The 22,569-nt window shown below is 39.3% G+C and overlaps 2 protein-coding genes across 4 annotated transcripts in view; both read left to right on the top strand.

Annotated features, from left to right (window-relative positions):
* Positions 1-5,248: 5,248 nt before the first annotated feature.
* On the top strand, positions 5,249-13,261 carry lrrc28 (leucine rich repeat containing 28). Of its 3 annotated transcripts, XM_022745639.1 has the most exons (11): positions 5,249-5,326; positions 5,884-5,951; positions 6,504-6,736; positions 6,956-6,996; positions 7,405-7,442; positions 8,437-8,574; positions 10,012-10,218; positions 10,299-10,401; positions 10,601-10,785; positions 11,653-11,812; positions 11,959-13,261. In XM_022745639.1, exons 3-11 carry the CDS (start codon positions 6,569-6,571, stop codon positions 12,026-12,028), a joined length of 1,110 nt encoding a protein of 369 aa, XP_022601360.1. In that variant the 5' UTR covers positions 5,249-5,326; positions 5,884-5,951; positions 6,504-6,568; the 3' UTR covers positions 12,029-13,261. The 3 variants fall into 3 exon arrangements, with proteins under 3 accessions (XP_022601360.1, XP_022601367.1, XP_022601375.1); XM_022745646.1 differs by lacking the exons at positions 5,249-5,326; positions 5,884-5,951 and adding an exon at positions 5,960-6,093; XM_022745654.1 differs by lacking the exons at positions 5,249-5,326; positions 5,884-5,951 and adding an exon at positions 6,296-6,391.
* Positions 13,262-18,969: 5,708 nt separating this feature from the next.
* The window catches only part of LOC111220141 (synaptosomal-associated protein 25-A-like), a 39,490-nt gene continuing 35,890 nt past the window's right edge, over positions 18,970-22,569 (top strand). Inside the window, exon 1 of the mRNA XM_022743131.1 lies at positions 18,970-19,091. The gene's annotated coding sequence lies outside the window, so the exon portion shown is untranslated. The remainder of the gene's footprint in view (positions 19,092-22,569) is intronic.

Below are 22,569 nucleotides of genomic sequence, written 5' to 3'. Positions count from 1 at the left end.
TTGGGGGTTCTTGCCATAGATTTGATCATTTATTTCATTTTTCCCAGTTTTTCACACGTGACATTTGTAAATGCTAAAAGAGTTAGCTAAATAGTGCTACTTAATGAAAGGAGTGATTAAATGACATGCAGCTGCATGTTAAGGATAACACAACAAAAAGTCCTAGACTTATTTCCATTGTAGTCCTTGATGAATACATGTGACATGCACTTGAAGATGAACACAGTTTTATGAAAATAAAAATAAGTAGTGTTAGCTAGCTACCTTTGTTAGCATAGTTAGCTGCAGCTAGGTTGCAAGCTGAAAGGAGCTAATGCCCCATGTCCTCAGTAACCAGTATTTTCAGGCAAGCTAACTAGCCACACAATCCTCTCAATTGCTCCACCAATGTTACACATACATACAAACCCTGGACAGATTATATTAAACATGTACACAGCAGCATTGTTATCATGTAAGTACTCGAAAAATAGGAAATGTGCTAAAGAAATGGGAAGTGTTGTAAACATAAAAGATTAAAACTGTCAAGACAAAAAAAAAGGAAAACTGTTGGGGGGGGTGAAAAGAACAAGTGAAAGATAGAGGAGTAGAGTAAATGAGATTTTAGAAAGGGTAATTATTCATCTTTATATTTCCCTTTACTCTTTATTTTAATTATTTAGATAACAGTATTATTTATTGATGAGTTCAGTTTTTGACTATGACATTTCATTAGATCTTGTCAGTTTCCGGGTTCCATATGTCTGTGCTGTGTCATAGCACTTGGTTCAAGGTACAAAGTAAATGCAAAATAGAATTTATTTAATGGAGCTGCGAGTCTTAACATCTTATTTTCCTGAAGGCAAGTGCAAAAAACCCTGTCTGTTGGATAATTTCACATTATCACTAATCAACGTCTCTCTTGAATCAAGGGTGCTGCTGGAGTAACCCATATTATTTATCTTTTTTCAACATATTAACATGTTTGTAGAAGATTGCTGAAGTTACATTGGGTTGAGAAATAAGTGAAATTATCTCACAGCACTGAGAGAATTTTTGAAATGCTTTAGGAAAAATAGGATTTCACACCTGAGGATGACACTGAAACGATTCACAGGAGGAACAAATGCTGGTGAGGCCCTCTTCCTCCAGGACATATTTTTTTATTAGAATACTAAATCTAAATTCAACACCCATTTGGTCAGACAACTAACTGTAACTGGAGATCCCTGTGTTGAACATGTAAGCATGTAACAGGCTGCTTCATCAATGTTTACTGAAGAAACCCATCAGACTAACATTTGAAGGTGAGTATGATCAGAGTGGACCACGTGGAATAGATTTTAAAGGCTCATTAACCTCAAAAAGTTGCATTTGGATTCCCAGCCCAGATGTTTCTTCCTTGTTTCTGTTACTTTTTTGTGAAGTGTAAGTCACTGTACAAAGGTTTTTTTTTTCCCCCCCCTTCTGATTTTTTGATGTTCTTTTGCTATTTTGGGGGAAGGTTTTGTTTATTATTCCTTCAACCATCCATCTACCTCACTGTTTTTTTTTTTTGTTTGTTTTTTTTTTTTTTTTTCAATCTATATACATGTACAGAAAAACAAAACATCTCTGTTGTCCGGCTGTAATGGCGGTCTTACTGAGTGCTGTTAATATGGTCAAATTCAAACCACAAACCAAACCATCCTGGGGGTCAGGGGGGGTTTCAAGAACTGCTGGTGACATTTGGGACAAATCGATCATAAAAGGGAGCGTTTTAACTAAGTCTAATAAATCATAAGTAACTGTGATGATAACAGTTTTGCTTGGGGTCTGGAAGACTATGAGGCTGGTTTATTTCTCAAATGCTCTGCTGTGAGAGGAGCTGTTATGAACATGGAAGAAGGAAGGAAGTGCAGTCCTGCTGTGAGAGGCTGTGGTGTGTTCCTCCCCTGTTGTTAAAACCTCCTGACCTCCTCATCCCCTTTCTCCACACTCCCCTCTCCCTAGCCTGAAGTCTAGCCCCAGTTTGTTGGCTCTCATGCATTGCTATTACATTACTACATGCATCTCCCTTTGTTTTGTTTTTTTGGTGGTTGTTTTAGGAAACAGTGTTGCAATTTGAGAAACAGGTTAAAAATCTTTCTTTCTTTTTTTTCATGCTGCAGTTAGAATATTTTTTCATTCAGATGGTTAGAGGAGTTCTTGAGGATTCTTATGAATGAAATTGGAGGTTATCAGATGACCCCCTCATGGTATTTTTGTATGTATAGAGAATCGTTATAGGACTTCTGTGAGTCACCTGAGGCTGTTAAAGAAGATGGAGCCTTTCCTGGTGATTTGTGTCTAGTTTGGGATGGTTTAAACTGGCTAATTTTCAATATCACACACAAATTACTGCTGCAAGTATATGTTACAGTAAAAATTAAAACAAGATGTGTTTCTTTGCTCTCCCAACTGATTAATGACTTGTCCAATATTCTATCCTCTGTAACAATTGTTTAACTGGCAGGTTAATCTGAGTTGCCACATTCTCCAATGAGCTTAAATGTTTCCAGAAGGCTGTTTGTTTTTTGTCATTAATGAGTGAAGCCGTGTGAATCACCAGGTAGAAGTCAGTCAGTCAGTCAGTCATGTGCCATATCTGACCTGAGAGTTGGCTAATGATCTGTACTGGTTGTTATGGAAACACCTCTGCTAACAGAGGAGCTAGTTATATTTCTTCTTCTTCGTGTGTCGGTTGACAGAATACTCTTGAGGTTTTTTTTTTTTTTTGTTACTACTATTACAGGACTTCGGCACAGATCCCTGTGCCTATACCTGTTTCCATGGTGATCGTAATCCCAGTAAAAAGCATCCTTGCTGTTCTTTTTTTTTGTGAGTCTTCTTCCCACCCTAACAACGCAGGTTTGTAATTTCAGGCTGGGAGTCTGGGTGATAAGGGATCTAGTTTAGAGTCCTCTGGCCCAGTCACCACAGCAGACTAATCACAGTGGCAGTCTAATGCCAGCTTGTACTGACATGATGAGGTCAGGATGGGTATTTCACTGTTTGTGGTCTGATTTTTGCCTCACTTTTACCACTGGAACACCTCACAGAGCGGACATAAAGTTGAACAAATTTCTTCCTTTTTTTTTTTTTTTTTCTATTTTGTTACATTGATGGCCAATTTGTTACCAAGATTTTGATGTGTGTAAATTATTCATAGCCTTCCAACTCTTGCGTTTCTATTGAAATGATCTGTTAGACTAAGGTTTCATTTTGGTTTTCTTTTGTACATGCTGTTGTAAGAATTTTTCCTGTTATCAATATAATCTGAGTACTGGGAAAAATGATTGGCTGAAGGAAAAGAGAATGTCTGTTTCTCCAATTCTTTTTTTATACATGAGATTTAAGATGAATAAAAATGTATGCAAACTGTTTCACTTCTTGTCTTTCTGGGAGATGTTCATCGTCTGAGCACCAACACTGCTATATTTAAACCATTGCTAGTGAGAGCCAAAATATCCACCCTTCTTATTCAGTTTGTCTGGTAGCATCTGTGCAGCGCCTTCAGGTAGCAAGGCAGAAACTTTCTAACGCAGTGCAGCACAGTAGCTAGACCATATTTGCATGTAGTTACTTGAAGAACTCACATGCATTCAACATTTCTCATCCAAAAGTTGGTGAAGTAACTTACAAAGTAGACATCTAAAATTCAGAAACATTATGGTCCAGGTTTTCCATTATGAAAATCAGAGTGAAATCTCAGGAATGACGTAGCTGCATGTGTGTCTCAAACTACATCATTACCAGCACAGTAAGCAGCCACACAGCTAAATACAGTATAAAACTGGGTCCACACCAGAATGGTGTAATGATGGAGGACTGGTCCTGTATTCTAAGGACATACAGAGGGATATCCCAGGAGGCAAAAAATAAATAAATAAACTGCGCTTTTACTGCAGTCTGAAGTTACTATTTTACAATATAAATATAAAATAATGACATAAAAATATGCCTTAACTTCCCAGCTGTTAGACCACATACAACATACATTAATGTATATTTTTGAAATTTGTTATACTTTTTTGGTATCTAAAAGCAACATACTACCTATACCACCATACTCATGTGAATGTAGGAGATTTTTTTTATTTTGGAGGAAACATTCAGTGCAGTAACTAGATTTAGATTATCTGTGCAGGTAAGGACGCTCTCAGGAATAAGAAAACGTATACTACGAAGACACAAGATTGACTGAAGGAAGTGGTACTCTATTGTATAAGGGAATTTTCTCTGTAATTATTTTATTTGCTAGAGCAAAAGTTAAAGTCATTGCATTCTTAGATTTAATCGGTCTGTTTAACTCGATGTAAAAATTGTAAATCTAAGATCATGAGTAGATAGATAGTATAGATAGTAATTTAAGCTATCAGATCATTTTTTCTGAGAAATCCAGTGGAATAAAAGTATGTACATGTACATGTACATGTATGTAACAGTAGGTGGCAGAAACACACCAGCAGTGACCTCAGGAAGAGAAAAAGAAGCTGGGCAGTGACTTCTTCCTGTCTGCTATTTTCAAAATAAAAGATTCTGCTTAAAATATGTTAATTGCATTCTTGCATTTATCTATCTACTTTTCATATTTAGATTAAACATGCAAATTATAAATTGGTAAAATATGATGCATTGTTACAGATTAAACAACTCAGCAGCATATAAAGTTGCCAAAACTTGCCTAATCTTGACATTAAAGGTGTCTTCCAGTGATTTAGTATTGCACTTCCTTACAGTTGGGGTTCTCATTTAAGTAAACTAGTCAAGACAAACACCAAGGACATGCAGTATGACTATATATTGATTTTGATTATTTGCCAAAAATACATTTTAACTTCATCTTGACTTCAAAGACTACATTGTCAAAGCTCACACCTTACCCATAAAACTGAGCTGATAATAAATTGAACAAACAAAATGAACTGTTGTTTAAACTATATGGATAGAATAGGCAGCAGTGCTACACTTTTCTGGTTTAGTTTAACTTCTTTAAAGTTAAAAAGAAAAATTAAAAATTGCAAGTTACAATCTTTTTTTTTTTTTTTAAATAATCGCATTTTACAAACTGATGATTTGATCTATGTGGAATCTGAATTTGAAGAGTAATTATAGTAATAAATGCAGTGGAGTAAACTACTTTCTCGCTCAACTGTGACATTTCACCGCTACTCTCCACAGTCCTGTGCAGAAAGTTAAGGACAATCTTTTATTCTGAAAACAGCAGACAGCAAGAAGTTGTTGGCAGAGAAACCACTGTGACCTCTCTGTCCGTGGTCGTGGTGCTGCTATGCGTCTGCCATACAGGAGCGGCCAAAGTCCTCCGGTAAACAAATAGAAAGATGCAGACTCCACTGCAAGACTTCTCGTTCAGAATGAATAGACAAAATGAAGTGTAAATTATTCAGAATTTCAGCTTTTGTAAGTTTAGCAACAAAAAAAAGAAAAGTTTTTTATACCTATTTCATTGTTATAAAGCCATCTGGTGTCTTGTCATTGTGTTGACAATTAAATCAGTTAATTACTCAAGTAACTAAGACTTTTTTTTGTTCCCCAGACTTCAGCTAAGAGAACATCCAGTCAGTTCACCTGCCGTTTACACCCCGAGACACATAACTTTTACAGTTACCATTACACAATTGTAAATATTTTAAATCTCAAATAATTAATTTTCATATTCATTAATTCATTTTACACACGTAATATAATATAATATAATATAATATAATATAATATAATAATACGATCTACAATACTATCATATCATATATCTGACTACATCCACCCTCAGTGACTTAATTTAATTCCAACAAGTTATCAATATCATGTTCAATTTCTCACGTTTATAACAAACCAAATTTCATCTGTTTATTTGTTTACCAGCGGATGTTGACCGCTCCAATATGGCGGACGCGCAGACGCATAGCGCCGACACAGCAGTAACCAATGAGGTATCTACGTTCCTACATTTATGCGCAACAACCAGTCCACTTCGCTAGCTCAATGTCTTTTTACAAACATACTTCTGGCAACAGACAGGTTCAGAGCGTATGTGGGTATTAAAATGAAATAAAGTTGTCCTGCACAGTTAAGGTAATTAACTGATTTGTTGTTATTGAACGTAATGCGCTAATAGCAGCCATTTAGCTAGCATGCTAACGGTGCTAAGGATGACAGATAAAAACACCGACAAGCAAGGGGAATGTTAGTTAACTGAAGTCCGTCATAACGCTAGCTACAGGCTGCAGGGTCTATCTGCAGTATCCTGGGTCAGGCACTGACAGCAGCGCTTCCCCTGGCTCCAAGTGTTATCGAGCGGAATAGCTTCATGTAACTGTTTGAATGTGGACTGTATCTGAAGCAGCCATTGCCTCCTGCAGCAACACAGTTGGTCAGTTAGGCACACAGAAAGAGGAGTTAGAGTCAGTGCTGTTTTATCCTGGTCTGTTACCGGTTGCAAACTGCTGTCTGACAATGCTCCTGTTCATCTGTTTATCTTACAGTAATGCCATAGAGGCAAGAGGCATTGCTAAGTCTACTCCACCAGGGAGGAGAAGTCTCCTCAGAGATGGCAACTGAACTCCATGAGACTATATTCATGGCCAAGCAGGAGCGCCACAAAAACCTGTTCCTTAACTACAAAAACCTGAATATTTTCCCCGTGGAGCTGCTGAAAGATGAAGGCCTGCAGTTTCTGGAGAGACTGTACATGAAGAGGAACTCACTCACTACACTGGTATCCACACGATGATGCTTTTGCTGTGTCAGACATCAGAGATGCTGTTCATTGTTGTTGTGTGTAAACATAAATGCCCAACAGTGCATGTTGTTAGAAGGTCTGTTAGTTCTTCAAAACATGCAGTGGTATGATAATAATTTCTCAAGATCATTTCCTGTTTGATTTACTGATTATTTCCCTTTTCTCTCTCTCTCTCTCTCTCTCTCTCTTGATCAGCCTGACAATCTTGCCCAGAAGCTCCCGAATCTAATTGAACTGTGAGTATTCAATTAAGCAATTTTTTTACAAATAAGATAATTATTTTTTATAATATATAATTTTTCATTATTTAATTTGACAGCAAAGAGTTGCCAAACTCCATGACATTTTGCTTTTGTTATGTTGTTATTATTGGTTAGTGTAATAAGAAAGGTGGCAGGTGAATTTTACTGATCCCCAACATGCTGCAGCTGTGAAACATGAAAATGTGAAAATCTTTGTAATTTGCTCTGCATGAGGCTGAATGCTGAATTCCTACATTGTAACTCTGACAAACTATTACACTTGACACCAGAAACTCACTGGCATGAAAATAAAAGGTCTCAGACTACTTTATAACGGTAACCGTGAGATAACAAATAGTTTGGTCAATTCAAATTGTAACATTTCTTTTTTTTCTTTTTCAGGTATTTGCACTCAAACAACATAGTCATTATTCCTGAAGGTTGGTCCTCCATTATGTCGTGATGGCATGCCAGTGTCGACAGTCATTATTTTCTTTTTTGTCAGTTAGCTTTTTTTTAACAGCATTTGAATACATTGCTGCTCTACTTTGACAAAGTCTTTATAGTCAGAGACATAGCAATCAAATACCTGACTGCGTGACTGTTATACTTGTATATGCTTCTCATTTATGTTATACTGAAAAATGCAGACGAGTGACAGTTGAAACGAAAACCAACATCAAGTGTCTTAGTAAGATGTGTGGTCACCACATGCTGCCGGAACAGCTTCAGTGATCCTTGGCATTGATTCTACAAGTGTCTGAACTCTAGTGGAGGGATGAACACCATTAACCATTCACCATGGTGGTGGAGAGCGCTGTCTAACACATTGGTTCAAATTGTCCATAGGTATTCAGCTGGGTTTAGATCTGGTGACTGCAAAGACCAGAGCATTTGATTCACATCATTTTCATACTTATCAAACCATTTAGTGACACATTTGCCCTACGGATGGGGGTAATGTCATCCTGTTTCTCCACTCATTTGTCAGGGTTTTCCTTTAACTTCTCACTGTCTGTACATGAAGAGTGATTCAACAATATTAAACAAGGCAAGAAATAGTTGATTCAGGTAGGATTAAACAAGAGACTTCTATAAGATGCTTAAAGTTTAAGAAGAAGATCAAATGAAACTAAATGAGCAAACCATCAACCACAATAAAAATGAAGCTGAGATGCTCAGACTGCAGAAATAATGATGTGCACTGATTTATTCATATTTTATTAATACTGAGATAATGTGATATAGAATTGTACATTAGTAAGACCCTCAATAGAACAAAAAACAAGAATTTAAACTAGTGAAATCTGGAGAAGTTGTTAGCCTGACGTTGAGTATTGTTGACTGGAAAGCCTCTAACTGCACACAGGAGAGGAGCTAGGAGAACTTTGCCTGCTGAACATAATAAAGGTGTCTGTTTGGTCTGATCCTCAGCTATTGGAAACCTGGCCCGGCTGCAATCTTTAGACCTCAGCAATAACGCCCTCCAGCTCCTCTGTCCAGAAATTGGCCGACTGAGGTCTCTGCGGCACCTGAGGCTGTCCAATAACCAGCTGAAATGCCTTCCTCCAGGTAAAAACCAGTTCCTGTCTGCTCTGCTGTTATTCCTCATTCTCTAATTAAAGTGCAGCTCAGGTTAGCTTTGTCACTCTATTTATAGAAAAAACGCAGTTGAAAGAAAGAAATATTCAGGATTGTGGTATAACGACTGACAGTATCAGACCATACATAAAAGCATCAAGACAAAAATATGACACATTGAAAGTGCATGGGTGCGTCCAAACCTGAGCGGAATAAAAGATCTGACAATGACTAAATAAAGTGCATATAACAGAGGAAAAAGATAAAAGAAGATGTATAAACATAAATAGACTGACAATATCTTTGTGTAATGTGTGGTGCACCACACAGCTCATTTGTATTTAATACACAGCTTAAACTCCAGCAAACTGATTAACCTCTTATTTGTAAAAGTTTCCACTGTGTGGTACAAAGTCCTGTTTGGCAAGCACTGACTTCTCATTTTCTGAGGTAAGAATACCAACTGTAGTTGAGGTGTGTTCAGTTTGCCAGCAGAGGGCAACAGAGACACTCAAATAAACTGAAGGAGACAGAAAACAGCACCGTTCAACTGAAGAAAAAGATAGGATACATTCTGTGTGAGGTGCAAATAGTTACAGGAGTTATCGAATGTGAAGCTGAAGTCCAGATGGTTTTGTTGTGATTTCATATTGTTCTTGAGCATTAAAAAACACAACTGTTGCTCAGCCTCATATTTTTATGATATATCACAATGTTTAATTTTCCACCTTAGTAGATTTTGTAAGTAATTTAAAAAACATTGCTGACATATTAGTCATCTGTGATTTTTTATGGGGATTAAAGCAAAATAAAAGTATAAAACAATTGTCTCTCTACCAACATAAGACTCAGTTGTTACTTACTTTCATACAGTTATGTTGTGTCCATACCAGTCACACACTCAGTCACACACTCAGTCAGTCAGATCCGCTACCTGAATATCTTTAACCTTTTGTTTTGTCACGTTCCTTGATGTGCCGTGAGTCTTTCATTGCCATTTAAAGTCCAGTTTAGAAATTTGCAACTGGCGATTTTGTTAAAAACACTGACAAGAAAAGGTCACAGATGTGATCACAGCAACGGTCTTTTCAAATGACTGAAGCTTCTCTCTCTCTCTCTGTGAGTCAGTGTCTGTGAAACAGCAGGTGTCAGCCTAATTATCTGAGCCTTCTTTCTTGGTTTCAGACTATTTGGAGACATGAAGATGACATGAAATTACCTGCTGATTGTCAGCGTTAAAAGGAAATGCTGCCAAAGTACTTAGTCAATCAAAACTTTAATGTTCCAGATGATCCCATAAAAAAACACTTCCCCGTCAATTTTGTGCTTTTTCATTGTGAGATTTGATGTTGATTTATTTCTTGAAATAGTAGAAGTCAGATTTCGGAACACTGATTCTTTCTCATGTTTTTTGTCTGATGCTTTCAGAGATCGGTGATCTGCATGAACTGGAGACTCTGGACGTGTCGATGAACCAGCTGATGTCTCTACCCGATCGGCTGCACCGCTGTGTCTCTCTGCAGAATCTGACAGCGGACCACAACCTGCTGAGCCACGTTCCCCGGCAGCTCTGCTGGCTCCACCGCCTCAACCAGCTCTCCATGGCCGCTAACCGACTGACCTTTCTACCGCTCGGTCCGTATATTCCCTCTATCTGTGCGTTGCCATAGGGATGTAGGGAGCAAGGCTATGTTATTATTATCTGTGTGTTTCAGATCTGGGCAGATCACGGGAGCTGCAGTTCGTGTTTGTGGACAACAATGTGGACCTAAAAGGCCTCCCCTCCTACTTGTATAACAAGGTCATCGGCTGTAGCGGGTAATCCTGCTCCTCAAACAGCTAACTTGAACAACTCAGATCACTTCAACTCAGTTTGATACAGAGCAGTATGAGTTAGTTTAGCCATGCACTGATAATAAAAAAAAATATGGAAGAAATGCAGTTACATCATGTTGCATACTATAATAACAAAAAACAATTGAAGGACTATATCTGCATGTGTGTTGCTGCTGTACAGGTGCGGTGTGTCATCACCAGGGTTGGACGGAGACCTGGGTGAGGTGCCCGGTGAGGCGCTGACTGAGGCTCTGGTCGGGTTGCCGGCTGAAGTGAAAGTGGTGGGATCAGAGACGGATAACGTGGTTCCCCTGGAGGAGCTCACCATGAGGACCCTGCACCGCATCCACCACCACCGCCCAACAGGTGAGGAGTAACAGCGCACTCTGTATATCTGTATGTTCACTACACTGGCCAGTAGTGATGCACAGATCAGAGTTATACTGTACCTGTGGGCACTGTGGTTAATCCACAGATTGGGCGGGCCGAGTCATGAAAATGAACATGCTGATTAGCAGCGGATGAGCTGCAGGTGGATGATTAATATTTAATGTATGAGGAAAATATTAATTGTATTCTATAAAAATGTGAACATATTTTAACTTCATTTTTCATCAGGCAAGAATTTAGACTGTGTTTGGATGTAGGTAGTACTTAATATCTACGCCAAGGTCTCCTACTGCACTGAAGCTTTGGTGATGTCCCTCACATCTGCCAAATGACTCAATGTAAATGGACTGCTGAATTCGTTATCATTTATTTATTTTGACTAGTAGCCAAACATTATTATGAGCTTTTAAATTGTTTGTGTTTCAGAATTTTAATCAGCCTTAGTCAGCGTGTGTTTGTTCTACTGTGGAAAATACCTGTTGCCATTTTTTATTTTTCCAAAAAAGGAGAACTTTGACTTTAAATAAATGTTTGTTTATTTGAAACCAGCCTACTTCATGTAATCATGCGTAATATCCCACTGAGAGGTAGGGGTAATGTGTGATTAAGTGCAGGTCTCTAAATTGTGGAAAAAAATTAGTTCAGGGTTGGTGGCAGGTGGATGATTTATGCTGATTCGGATGATGTCAGATCCAGACCACGCATCACTACTGGCCAGTGTACAAGTGTGGATGTGTATCAATGTAAAGCAGAAACATTAAAAAAAAAAGGCCAATAAATGGTTTGTTAAGGAAAAGGAGCTGTGTGTTGAAGCTGAAAAAACCTGTACTGTTGTGTTTTTAGACCTCAACTTGCTGCCTCCCATCACCCTCCCAAAGAGCCTGCTTGACCTGTTGCAATTCCCACTCGGTCACTGTCACCGCTGCAGCCAAGCCATGTTCACCATCATCTACCCCAAACTCTTCCCCCTCCGTGACACCGCCCTGGCAGGAGTGCACCGCAGGTAAGAACAAACACACCTCAATTCCCTTCTAGGATTGCCCACAAATAACAATAAATCCTGTTTTGTATTTGCAAATGAATTCTTCTCAACTAAACACGAATGCTCTTCTTTCGCACACTATGTCATCTCACTTTTTTCCTCTTTAGGACGACTGTGAGTTTCGTGGCCTACTGCTGCTCCAGCCACTGCCTCCGGACGTTTGACCTGCAGGGTTGACATCTTTTTCTTTGCCCTGTACACGTTTGAAGCAGAAGCTGTTGATTGGCTTCCAGAAGGTGACAGATAACAGCTTGTTGTTTGTGGGGACCTCGAAAGGTCTGTACTGCAACAGTGCAGGAGCTCTGTGCTTGATTGACAATACTAAGAACCACAAAGAGGCAGTCCTCTGTGGATGTTTGGTGGGTCAGATGATTGACACAGGGCTTGTTCAGCAACGTTTCAACACTTTTAGACAAAGACCTACATGGCGCTTCTGTCTAGAGTCTAACCACCTTGGACGTTTGTATTCCTGTGTTTGTGGTGAGGGTCAACATTAATAACTACCATGTGTGAACAGTGCACCACTGTGCTTATTCAATGACATCTGTCTGAAAACTAACAGCATTAGACCTGAAGTAACTACAAACCCTTATTCACAAATGGGCACTTTTTAAAAACAAGCACTGTTTGATATATATATAAAATCAGTAATTTTTCACGCAGAAGTTTTTGTAGCAGGCACATCACATTGATTGTGGAGTCATCTTCGAGGTATTAACATTTGTAATATGGTTTATTTTGCTGATTACTGAAGAACAGCTGGAGGGCTATAGTTTAAAAGAATGTTTCTATTTGATATGTGTCATTTCCAGCAGCAGAGACCCAACCGCATTAACTTTCTAACAGAAGCCATGTGTCTTTGAGCAGGGCACCCAAGTCTCACACGGTATCACATACAGCAAATGTGTCAACACAGCATACTTTATGAGGACAAACTCATGGTCATAATTCTGAATTTATTTCTAAAATGTTGGTACTGGATAGAAGAATGAGCCAAGGATCAGTTTCACATGTTTGTTTTGACAGAATTGTCAGTTTCTGTTGTCAGTCAAGTTGCAAGGCAGGTATCCATTTTTAAATTTTGACTGTTTGTGGAGCAAAGTTCATGTAATTAACATGTTTAAGAAAACTTATGTATTTTTTTTCCTTCCCTGCATTTGACTTAAATATCACTCTCAATTACAGGAACCCAAAATGGTCAAATCAGTCAGTTTGTAGCCAAAGTTTTCTGTCACCGTCTAAAGAAAATGAGGTTTGTACACTTCAGAGGCACTGTGTGATTCTCTTGTTGGACTGACGCTTGTGTGTTATAATTGATTACTATGTTGTACAGTTGTAAGTTATCACTTGTTTTGATTGTGTTGCATTTTGGCAGTAAATGTTGCTGACTGATGTTTGGCTTTCAGTGAATTAGTGCCTTTTTTACTCCACGGTTTCAATTTTCCCATGCTTAACACCCCCAACTGTCTTACCCTTGGTTTAACTGCAAATAATATGTCTACGTGTGAAGTAATTACATCAACAAGCTTCTTGATAATGTCCCTGTAAACTGTCACTACTATAATAAAAGCAACAGTCAGTTCCGTGTTGTTAGTGGCAGTAGGTCAGGACAGTCAAGCTCTTTGGCTTCCCTGCTTAACCCGAGTCAGTCTTTTCCTCTGTCGTACCAGCTGTCTTCATGTACAACAAACACTCTCTGTGACCTCACCTCCCTCTCTTGTCATGTCAAGTCAATTTTATTTGTATATCGCCAATTCACAACAGAAGTTACCTCAAGGCACTTTCCAAATAGAGCAGGTCTAGACCTTCTCTTTCTAATATTATTTACAGAGACCCAACAATTCAATTCCCACCAAGAGCAAGCGCTGGGCGACAGTGGCAAGGAAAAACTTCCTTTTAAGGGGCAGAAACCTCGGGCAGAACCAGACTCAGGGTGGGCGGCCGTCTGCCTCGACAGGTTGGGTTGAGAGAGAGAGAGAGAGAGAGAGCAAGAGAGAGCACAGAGGAAAAGAACAAGAACATGAAATGATAGCAATATTAATAATAATGATAGAAGCGGCAGTAACGGCAATAGTAATGTAATGGCAACTGTAGTGCGCTTACTGATAAAAGTAATAATGACAGCTAATAACAATAATTATCATTATTAATTATAGTGAAGTTTAGCAGGTTTAGCAGCAGGTGTTAAACAGGGTCATAGAGAAGGAGAAGGGAGAGAGAGAGAGGCACACAGCCTGGGCGCTTCATGTGCTTGAGGGAAAAAACAAACGGTTAGAATGATGCAGTGATGTTCAGAAAGTTTACAGTGATCTCGTCGGCAGGACAACCTGGACTATACTGTACTGAGTTTACTGGTTTATTGAGACTGAGGCCGACCTGTCGATGGTAACAGGTACAAAGCCTGAGTTTGTCACTGCTGTTGTTAATCACCCTCGGAAGGTCCTTGACTTGAAGGAGGATTTTGTTTAATTTTTTCATAGATACAAGGATGATATAGCTGTCAGTCTGGAAATGCATATCAACCTAAACCTCACATGTACAACAAATGCAAAAGATGCAAAGTGAAGTACTATTGTGGAGATGTTTTGTAAACCTTTTCAAGTTGTTAAATTTAGCCCACAGCAGCCACAGTCATACTGAACAAAAAAACTATAAACAAAAAAGGTTTTACTTGGTTTAGAAGTCAAACATCTGGCTGGTGAGATACACAGGGCTCCGGCGTCCAACAGTATCTTTTATCAAGGCAAGTGAACTAAGAGCTCATTGACGGAGCTCTGGAAGAGAATGACCATTGAAGCCAAGACATGTTTGTGGTGTAAGTGATAACGGAGGGTCGTGGAGGGTGGAGCAGAAAGCCGAGCAGCTCCATTCAGCAGACCATGATCCTCTCTGTCTGGTGCTTCAGCTTTCTGCCCTCCCTCTGGGACTATCACATCTCTGCTGACTGCACATATGAGAGAATACATGAGCATACTGCATGGTCATATAAAAAACACAGGCTACACACACACAACACATGGTGAACATGTACACACACACACACACACACACACACACACACATCTGCACCCAAAATGAGGGCAAGGACTTATTAAAGAAGCACACACAGTAATCCACCTGTAACAACAGCTGATGCCATCCAGTGGAAAGAACATGACATACAGTATATTGTTCATCAGTAAGCAAAATAAACCAAGTGCACCACCTGATCATGTGAGTCCAGGAAAAACATTCAAGCCTTTCTTTGATTCTGTTCAAACCACTGCATGCATGAAGGAAACATAAAGTCAAAGGGGAGATAAAGTTTTTTTTAAACCTTGAAATAAATGAATGCTCCATCCTCCAGTGGTTTCAAACCTTTTCAGAGAGTCAGATGTAACCCCCCTTCATCAGCACCACCCGTCACCTCCCAGATGTGCTCATTTGAAATAATTTTAAGCTGGATGTTAGTTCACAATATTGAAATGCATAAAAATGTTTTCATCAATCGAACTAGATTGATTTCTTTTTTTGTACTGCTGCCATCTGGAGAAGCAGAACCTGAATGTTTCAACCATCTGCTGAATCCATTCACTATTTCAACCATTAGTGTATGTGTGACTACAGCTATTTAAACCCTTTATCCATTAAGTTTGTGTGTTTGTTGTCTGTACAACACAAGGGGAAACGCAGAACTGGAGCTTGACTGGTGTGGAAATTGGTCTTTGAATTCATTTCGAGCTGATATTAATGACAACAAACAGATCTCTACACATGTGCTTCATGATGCATCAGCGCTTTATTCCTAAGCTCTAGGTTGCTCTGACTCCAGCCCATATTATGAGGCTCTGTGTGGCATTTCGATACATCATGCAACACCAAAGTAATTTCCTGTGGTGAGTCAGGCAGGGCAGAGTGTGAAGGGGGGGGGGGGGATTAATAGACTAAGCAGCTGACTACAGAGCTGTTCAGCCTACTGTAGATAATGTGGACTGTGAAATGTCACATCATGAATACAAAATTTCTAATTTTTTTTTTTTTTGGGTGGGGTGGTGGTGTGGGGTGTTGGGGTCTTTTTTTTTCTTTTTTTTTTTTTTTGCTTTTGATCACCTGTTTCAGTCTCCAAGCCTGACGCTCTGTTATCTGCAAAACTGTGGGGTTTGTGTGATGTCTGGTAATACATGCAGTGTGGTATTCAATAGTGAGCTCTTCATGCACATCTCATGAGCACAATGCGTTAAATGAAGCTTTAAAAAATGAAGATTTATTCACGAGTCTTCTTGAACCTTCTCAGAGCTCCCCTGTTCTTATAATTTATATTTAATCCATCACTGACCCCTGAGAGACTAACAGCCCCACCACCTGTAACACCTAAAAGAAATCAATCTCAAATGAATGTCTTTATACTGGATGCAGTGTGTTGTGCATAAATTTGCAGTCAGTCGTTTTGAAAGCGCAACACCCGGGGAGAGAAATCACTCCTCCTCCAGTCGATAGCGATACAGTGCGAGTGATTGTGCTCAGACTGATCGCTATTGGATCATCAGTTTGGGAAGAGAGGTCTTTAATGGTTTCTTCAATGGTAATGATCGGAAACACACGTGTAATAAGCCAATCCATCCCCTGTAAAGATCAGATACACAGTTAATCTCATGTCTCTTATCAGATTTGGAAAGCAAACTGGAGCTTGTGCTGTGAAAAAAAAAATGTCTGTAAAGTGTTTTGTGAAAGAACAAGTGATAGAGGAGATTGGAAAGAAAGAAAGAGCATCATCTCTCCCTCATGAGCATTCAAATGAAGAAACTGACAAGTGACGGAGGGGTGAGAATCAGCCACAGACAGACAGAGCGGAGGAGGAGAGAGATGATATTATACCGTCTATATCTCTACATCTCCCGTAGGCCTTCATTCTTTCACAGCTTGTCTTCCTCAGTCTTAAATGATCTCTCTGACGTGATCTTTCCAGAGTAACTGAAATAACCAAGGCACTGCATTTCTGATCTTTGACCTCCTCAAAATAGGTTGTTTTATCCAAGAACCACATTTGTTTTTGACTGACCACTTACTGAAAACTTCTGCAGGATGTGGACTGGTGCTCATACAGGACACCAATAGTTAAGACCCTGGCTAAAATGACAACCGCCTCATTTCAAGATGAATCATTTTAACACAGTGACAGTGTGTTAAAGTTGTTGTGTAGTTTACATGATGATAACCTGACAAAAGCAGACAGTGAACATGACAAGCATGTCCCAGAAGGTATGTCATCCTTTTTTTTTGTTGTTGTTGTTTAGCTTGGCTTCTTCTTACTGTGTAGTTTTGGTCGTATTCGGTATTCATATCCCACGCCTTACGGCACTGCAAAAAAAGTATCATGTATTTGATTATGTAAAGTCCATGACTCCAGGGGCAAACATCTTTATACACTGAGGAGCATCTCAAAGAGCCTTTCTGCCAGGGAACTGTGTGCACTCATGTAACTGCGTTGCATGCTTTATCATGACATGCCGTAATTACAGTAGCTGAGCATGGACTGAGACGTGGAGTATAATCATTTAAGGAACAGGTCTGAGATCATGACTTCTCTCGCAACAGAAACCTTGTTTTGAGGTGTTAGTGGTACAGTAAGTGTTTATGTAGCGCTCACAGTAATTAAGATTTAATGGCGTTAAACTGAAAACAAATCTGTTGAACTGAGAGAGAAGACATAGATGGTAGCACACGTTTTAGCCACACATCTTTTAAAATGCCATCGACCGGGTCACTGTCTGTGTGCTGGAAATAAGATCTAATGTGATGGTGTGCGTGCGTGCGTGCGTGTGTGTATGTGAGCAAGAGTACATGCACATGTGTAGTCGTGTCAGTCTATGAAGACATCAGTTTATATTACAGTAAATGATACCTGCTGCACTTGTCCCAACAAGTTATTTTCTGCACAGACAAATGGAAAGGTCAGTGAAAATGGACTGACTCTTAGTCTCTCTCCGTCTCTCACACTGAATTTCAATGGAAAACAGTTGATTTGTTCTGTCTGTATAATAAACGAACCTATTGGCTCTTAAACATTTTTTATTATCTTATTTTTCCTTCAAAGTTTTATTTTATTTTTTACTTTATGTTTACTCACCAGACTTTCTAAAGAGTAAACAGTCCGAATAAAGAACCACTATCAGTAATCAATAATCTGCAGTTTACCACAGTTCATCCTGCAGCTCTCTGCTTTGTTATTAAATGTGGAAACAGACAGTGCCAATGATCATTCAATCCAACATGGCTTTGAACAGTGCTGCGCTGCCCTACCTTTTTATCCGCTACCTCTGACGTCAGAGGGCGCGGCCATTTTGTGATCACCATCAAATTTGACACAATGAAGCAGGAAGTCAGATGACTTTACCATAAAATTAAAAGCGACCAAAAGTTAAAAAAGACTACAAAAATAATGTTGTTGTTGTTGTTGTCGTCGTCGTCGTCGTCGTTGTTGTTGTTGTTGTTGTTGTTGTTGTTGTTGTGCAGGGTAATGTGGTTGGTCTATGGAGTGGATATTGAGTTCTCTTTTTGTGCATGCAGCCTCCATTAGCCTAAACTAAGGGTAGGCCTTACTGAGAGAATTAATTTATAAAACAGGTAAGATTTTATTATTAATCTTATCGCAGATAGCTTATTATACTCCATTATTATTAATAGTAGTAAATTAGTCTTTAATGCATTAGCCTGTTTAATCACCACCTGAACAGGTGGCGGTTGTTAGGGCTCGTTTCTCTAGTTGCGGGACAGTTTTGAGAGAGGGAATTTTCCCTCCCTTTTTATTTGTTTTCCCCAGTTTTACGGTTGGTTTGAATTGTTCACGGTTGTCTGAAGATGACGGTTCAATACTGTATCTGAGTAGGCTGGTGCTGAGACAGGTTAACTTAATTTACAGTTGTGTTTTCTCTCATTTGAAACATGTCCGCCGTTGGAGATGGCGCTAGCAACGGTTTGAAAAAACGGTCATGGGGGTACCGTTGGTGACAAAATCTAGTCAGTTCACTGTCATGCTGAGGTTCCTCCATAATGGTTTTATTTTGTAAAATATTAACAGGAAGTTTGCAGTCCGTAAATCCGTTGGGCTTAACTATTGGTTGGGAGGAGGGCGGCGTGTTTCCACCGGGGACAGCCCTGTTAAACGGAGCGGTAGCACGGACGGACGCGTTCACCGTGTATCGAAACACTTAAAGCAAAATCGAAAGAAGAAGAAGGAGAAGAGCAGAAGAAACTTGACGAGGTATGTTTGACTATCTTGTTTTTTGTTTGTTTTAGCCAAAAAAAGAACATGATTTAAAGTTTGAATTTTTCATAAAATATGTGGCTCTGAAGTTAACTGTAGACTGTTTCATCTTATTTATCATAGGGTGATATGTGCTGCGTTGTCGGTGGTTTGTCCAGCAATTGTAGGACTGTCTGGTGTTTGTTATGGCTATTGCCTTTGTTCGTGTTTTTACAGCACTGATTGGTTTTTTAGGTGATATTAAATGAAGTCATATATGAAGGGAGAATCAGTATAAATGTTCCTCTGATGTTACTGAAGCACCTGAAGTGCCTCAGTCCTGATATATTTGTTTAAAGGATCTAACTTGGTGGTGTTTTCTCTACCCACTGATACAGTACCAGGTTTCCGTGTTAAACACGCTACATGATTAAAGTAACTGTTTGTCGTGAGGATTGAATTAAAGGATAATTCAGCCTCTGTGGAGTTGTTTCTCGTGTGTCTAACGGCTTGCAGGGTTAAGTCGCAGTTAAAAGGCTCTTTGCAGACTGAATCATGTTCAGCACCGCGGACAGCTCCGGAGCAATCTGACATACACCGACACAACTGAACGACAGGCTGCAAAAATACTGACCAATAATAACACGCCTTAAATGCGAAACTTTGTTTCAAAAGTTCTGATTTTCGTAAAATGAGAAGGAAAAAAATTCTAACTCTTGGTACTGCTTAGGACGTTTGTCTGGTTGTGAATGAGGCAGGTCACTTCAAGAAATTAGAATTTGATCTGGTCTGGAAACAAGTGAAATGATCTCATCTAGGTTGCCACATCTATCTATCTATCTATCTATCTATCTATCTATCTATCTATCTATCTATCTATCTATTATGATGCATTAGTAGTGTAGAGTAAACTCTCAGCTGGAATCCCAAATTGATGTTGTTGTTTTGTTGCTGAGGACACCAAGAGTCAAAAGTTTTGTTCCTGTGTCTCCAGTGGCAACTTTAGTGATAACGGCTTATTTCACAAATTATTCATAGTCAGTGAAACCACACAATAAAGTCATGTGACACACATCACTGTGTGTGAACTGATGCAGTTGTGAAGATGTGTGAGTTGTAATGTGATGTGTATATACAGGCATAACACTGCACCAAGTTGAGATTGAATGCGGTTAAATAATTTTAGTGAAAACTGTGTTATTCTAGAAATGCATGTGTGCCTCCATTCCAGGAAAAAAGAGTGTTATACAAACTCTTGGCCCTCCCTGCTTCCCATCCTGCCTTTGTACCTGTTTTAATGTCAGTGAGGACAAAGAGCTCAGGCCAACTCTACTAAGTAGATCAACACGTGTGTGTGTGTGTGTGTGTGTGTGTGTGTGTAGTCTTTGGCAGCCTGGTGTTGTTTGTAATCAGGAGCAAACAGATAGATATTTCAATTAGGGCAGGAAATGACCATAAAGCAAACAACATACACTGGTATCCAACCAAAACATGTCATTTCTGCGCCTTCCCTTGGTAATCTGTGCTGGGATTTTGTTTTTGCTTTAGTTTCATAGAAGTGATTTGGTGTGGAAGAAGTTGGAACATAAAAACTCAGTGTGTAAAATGTGATGAGCTCTGTTACGTGCATTTTGGCAGCAGCTTGTGAGTTACTCTACTCTAACAGGCACTTTGAAAGATAATCAAACAGGGTCCTATTTTGTTCTAAACATCTGGCCAGAGGCTGGGAAGCCGCTCCACAACTAACCACACACTACTTGGTTGGTAGGTGAAATCGTGATTTGAGCTTTTTCATGTGTTTTTACTGATTCTCTACAGCTTAGATGGTACGATGAACCAGGGCACAGAAATAATCGGTTACATGGTGAGAAAATGGTTCCGGCCTCAGCTCACAGAAATCTGCCCCCCTTCCCCTTCCCCTCCCGTCAGCACCCGTCACTCACCACTTCTTCACCCAAGCCACACACACACGCGCACACTTGTCCCTTTCAAACCACATTCACACATTGTTGCCTGTTCATCTTGTTCTTTTTGTTCCAGTCTTCTTGTTGAATTTCAATGTGATCAGCTATAAAAATGCCAGATGGCAGAAAAACATTAATATCCAAGAATGCACTGTGATCACAATTTTCTTTTTCAGTGCATGTTGCTCACTTATTAGGTTTCGACAATAAAATGAGCAGAGAGATTGAATTTGCCGTCCATTCTTGGCAACTGTTGCCTCTTCTACCCTGAGGTATTTTCATATACAGACTTGTTTTGGATGTGTATGTTTATGTTTAGATGACATGTCATTTGTCAACATAGACTTAGAATGACTTATAAATAGATTTATAAATGTCACAGTTTGTCATCTCGAGTTAATTCTGTCTTTTCTGGGAGGAGGAGGTGTTTTTGGAAGTCCTGCAGGATGTTTTGGTCTCGCCCACATGCTGTGTATTAAGAGCTGAGTCATTTGTGCTGCTTACAGAGGAGCATGCTCGAGTTGCATGACTTCGGACTCAACTTGACTTGAAGAGACTTGCAACTGACTTCAACACCAATGACTTCACTTGGACCTCAGTCCCATGACTTGACGTCTCCATTTCCATGATCACAGGTGCTTTGTACAACCCACCAGCAGCAGCCAATCACATTGCACAACCTGGAGGGAAGTTGCGTTTGGCTGTGCACACCAGCACACGGAAAAATAATGAATCTTTTAGGATTTGAAATACAAAATTTAGGATTTCAGCCCTGACTCTGGACTTCATAGCCTTGACTTGAGACTTACTTGTATCTTGCAAAACAATGGACCTCATTCAGCAACCATTCTTAAAAAGAAATTTCTTCTTAAAACCCACTTACACACTTTTTACAAAGATTCTGACATTCACCAATGTTTTCTTATTTGTTTTTCTTCTGTTCTACATTTACATAATATTAGCTATATTATTTAAATTACAATAATATTTTTGTCATAAAATGATATTGTTATTTTACAAAGCATTACGGTCTCTTAAAATGAGTGAACGCTACTTAACACTGATTTTGATTCCAGTGCTCTGTCTTTAGAGTTTAGTTTCAGCATTTTCTCAACTTTCCCTTACGGTATCTCTCTGTGACGTCTGTCTGTGTCTGCACACGACCCCTCAGTCTCATGCCCTTTTAAGGACATTTTCGGGCGTTTACCTATGCTAATTAGGTCCAACTGGCACACGCTTTCAGTTTACGAGGAGATTGGCATTGATCAATCTGAGAACACAGTTTTAAGGTTTAAGAACATGTTAATGAATCTGACGTAGAGTTTTCTTAAGAACAACTTAAGAACGAATTAAAGAAAATACTTTAGAAGATATTGGAGCAATGTTCAGCGGGGATCCATGTTTTGTTAGTATCTTGCATGTGCATGAGGACTGTGCTGACAACCATCTGGGCGACATGATACACATTTCTGCTGTTGGTGTTCACTCTATAAACCATTATTTAGAGGGATGTGAGCATAGATTCTGGCAGT

Source organism: Seriola dumerili, unplaced genomic scaffold (genome assembly GCF_002260705.1).
Source record: "Seriola dumerili isolate Sdu_G_001 unplaced genomic scaffold, Sdu_1.0 BDQW01000003.1, whole genome shotgun sequence".
NCBI classification, from domain to species: Eukaryota; Metazoa; Chordata; class Actinopteri; order Carangiformes; family Carangidae; genus Seriola; species Seriola dumerili.
Note: the sequence above shows the minus strand (reverse complement) of the source record. Positions and strands in the feature narration are given on the sequence as shown.

Excerpts from the sequence above, each read along its gene's own strand:
- lrrc28 (XM_022745639.1), top strand. The coding sequence starts at position 6,569 with ATGGCAACTGAACTCCATGAGACTATATTCATGGCCAAGCAGGAGCGC. Across the intron at positions 6,737-6,955 it reads GGAACTCACTCACTACACTG|CCTGACAATCTTGCCCAGAA; the intron begins GTATCCACACGA and ends TCTCTTGATCAG. Across the intron at positions 10,219-10,298 it reads ACTGACCTTTCTACCGCTCG|ATCTGGGCAGATCACGGGAG; the intron begins GTCCGTATATTC and ends TGTGTGTTTCAG.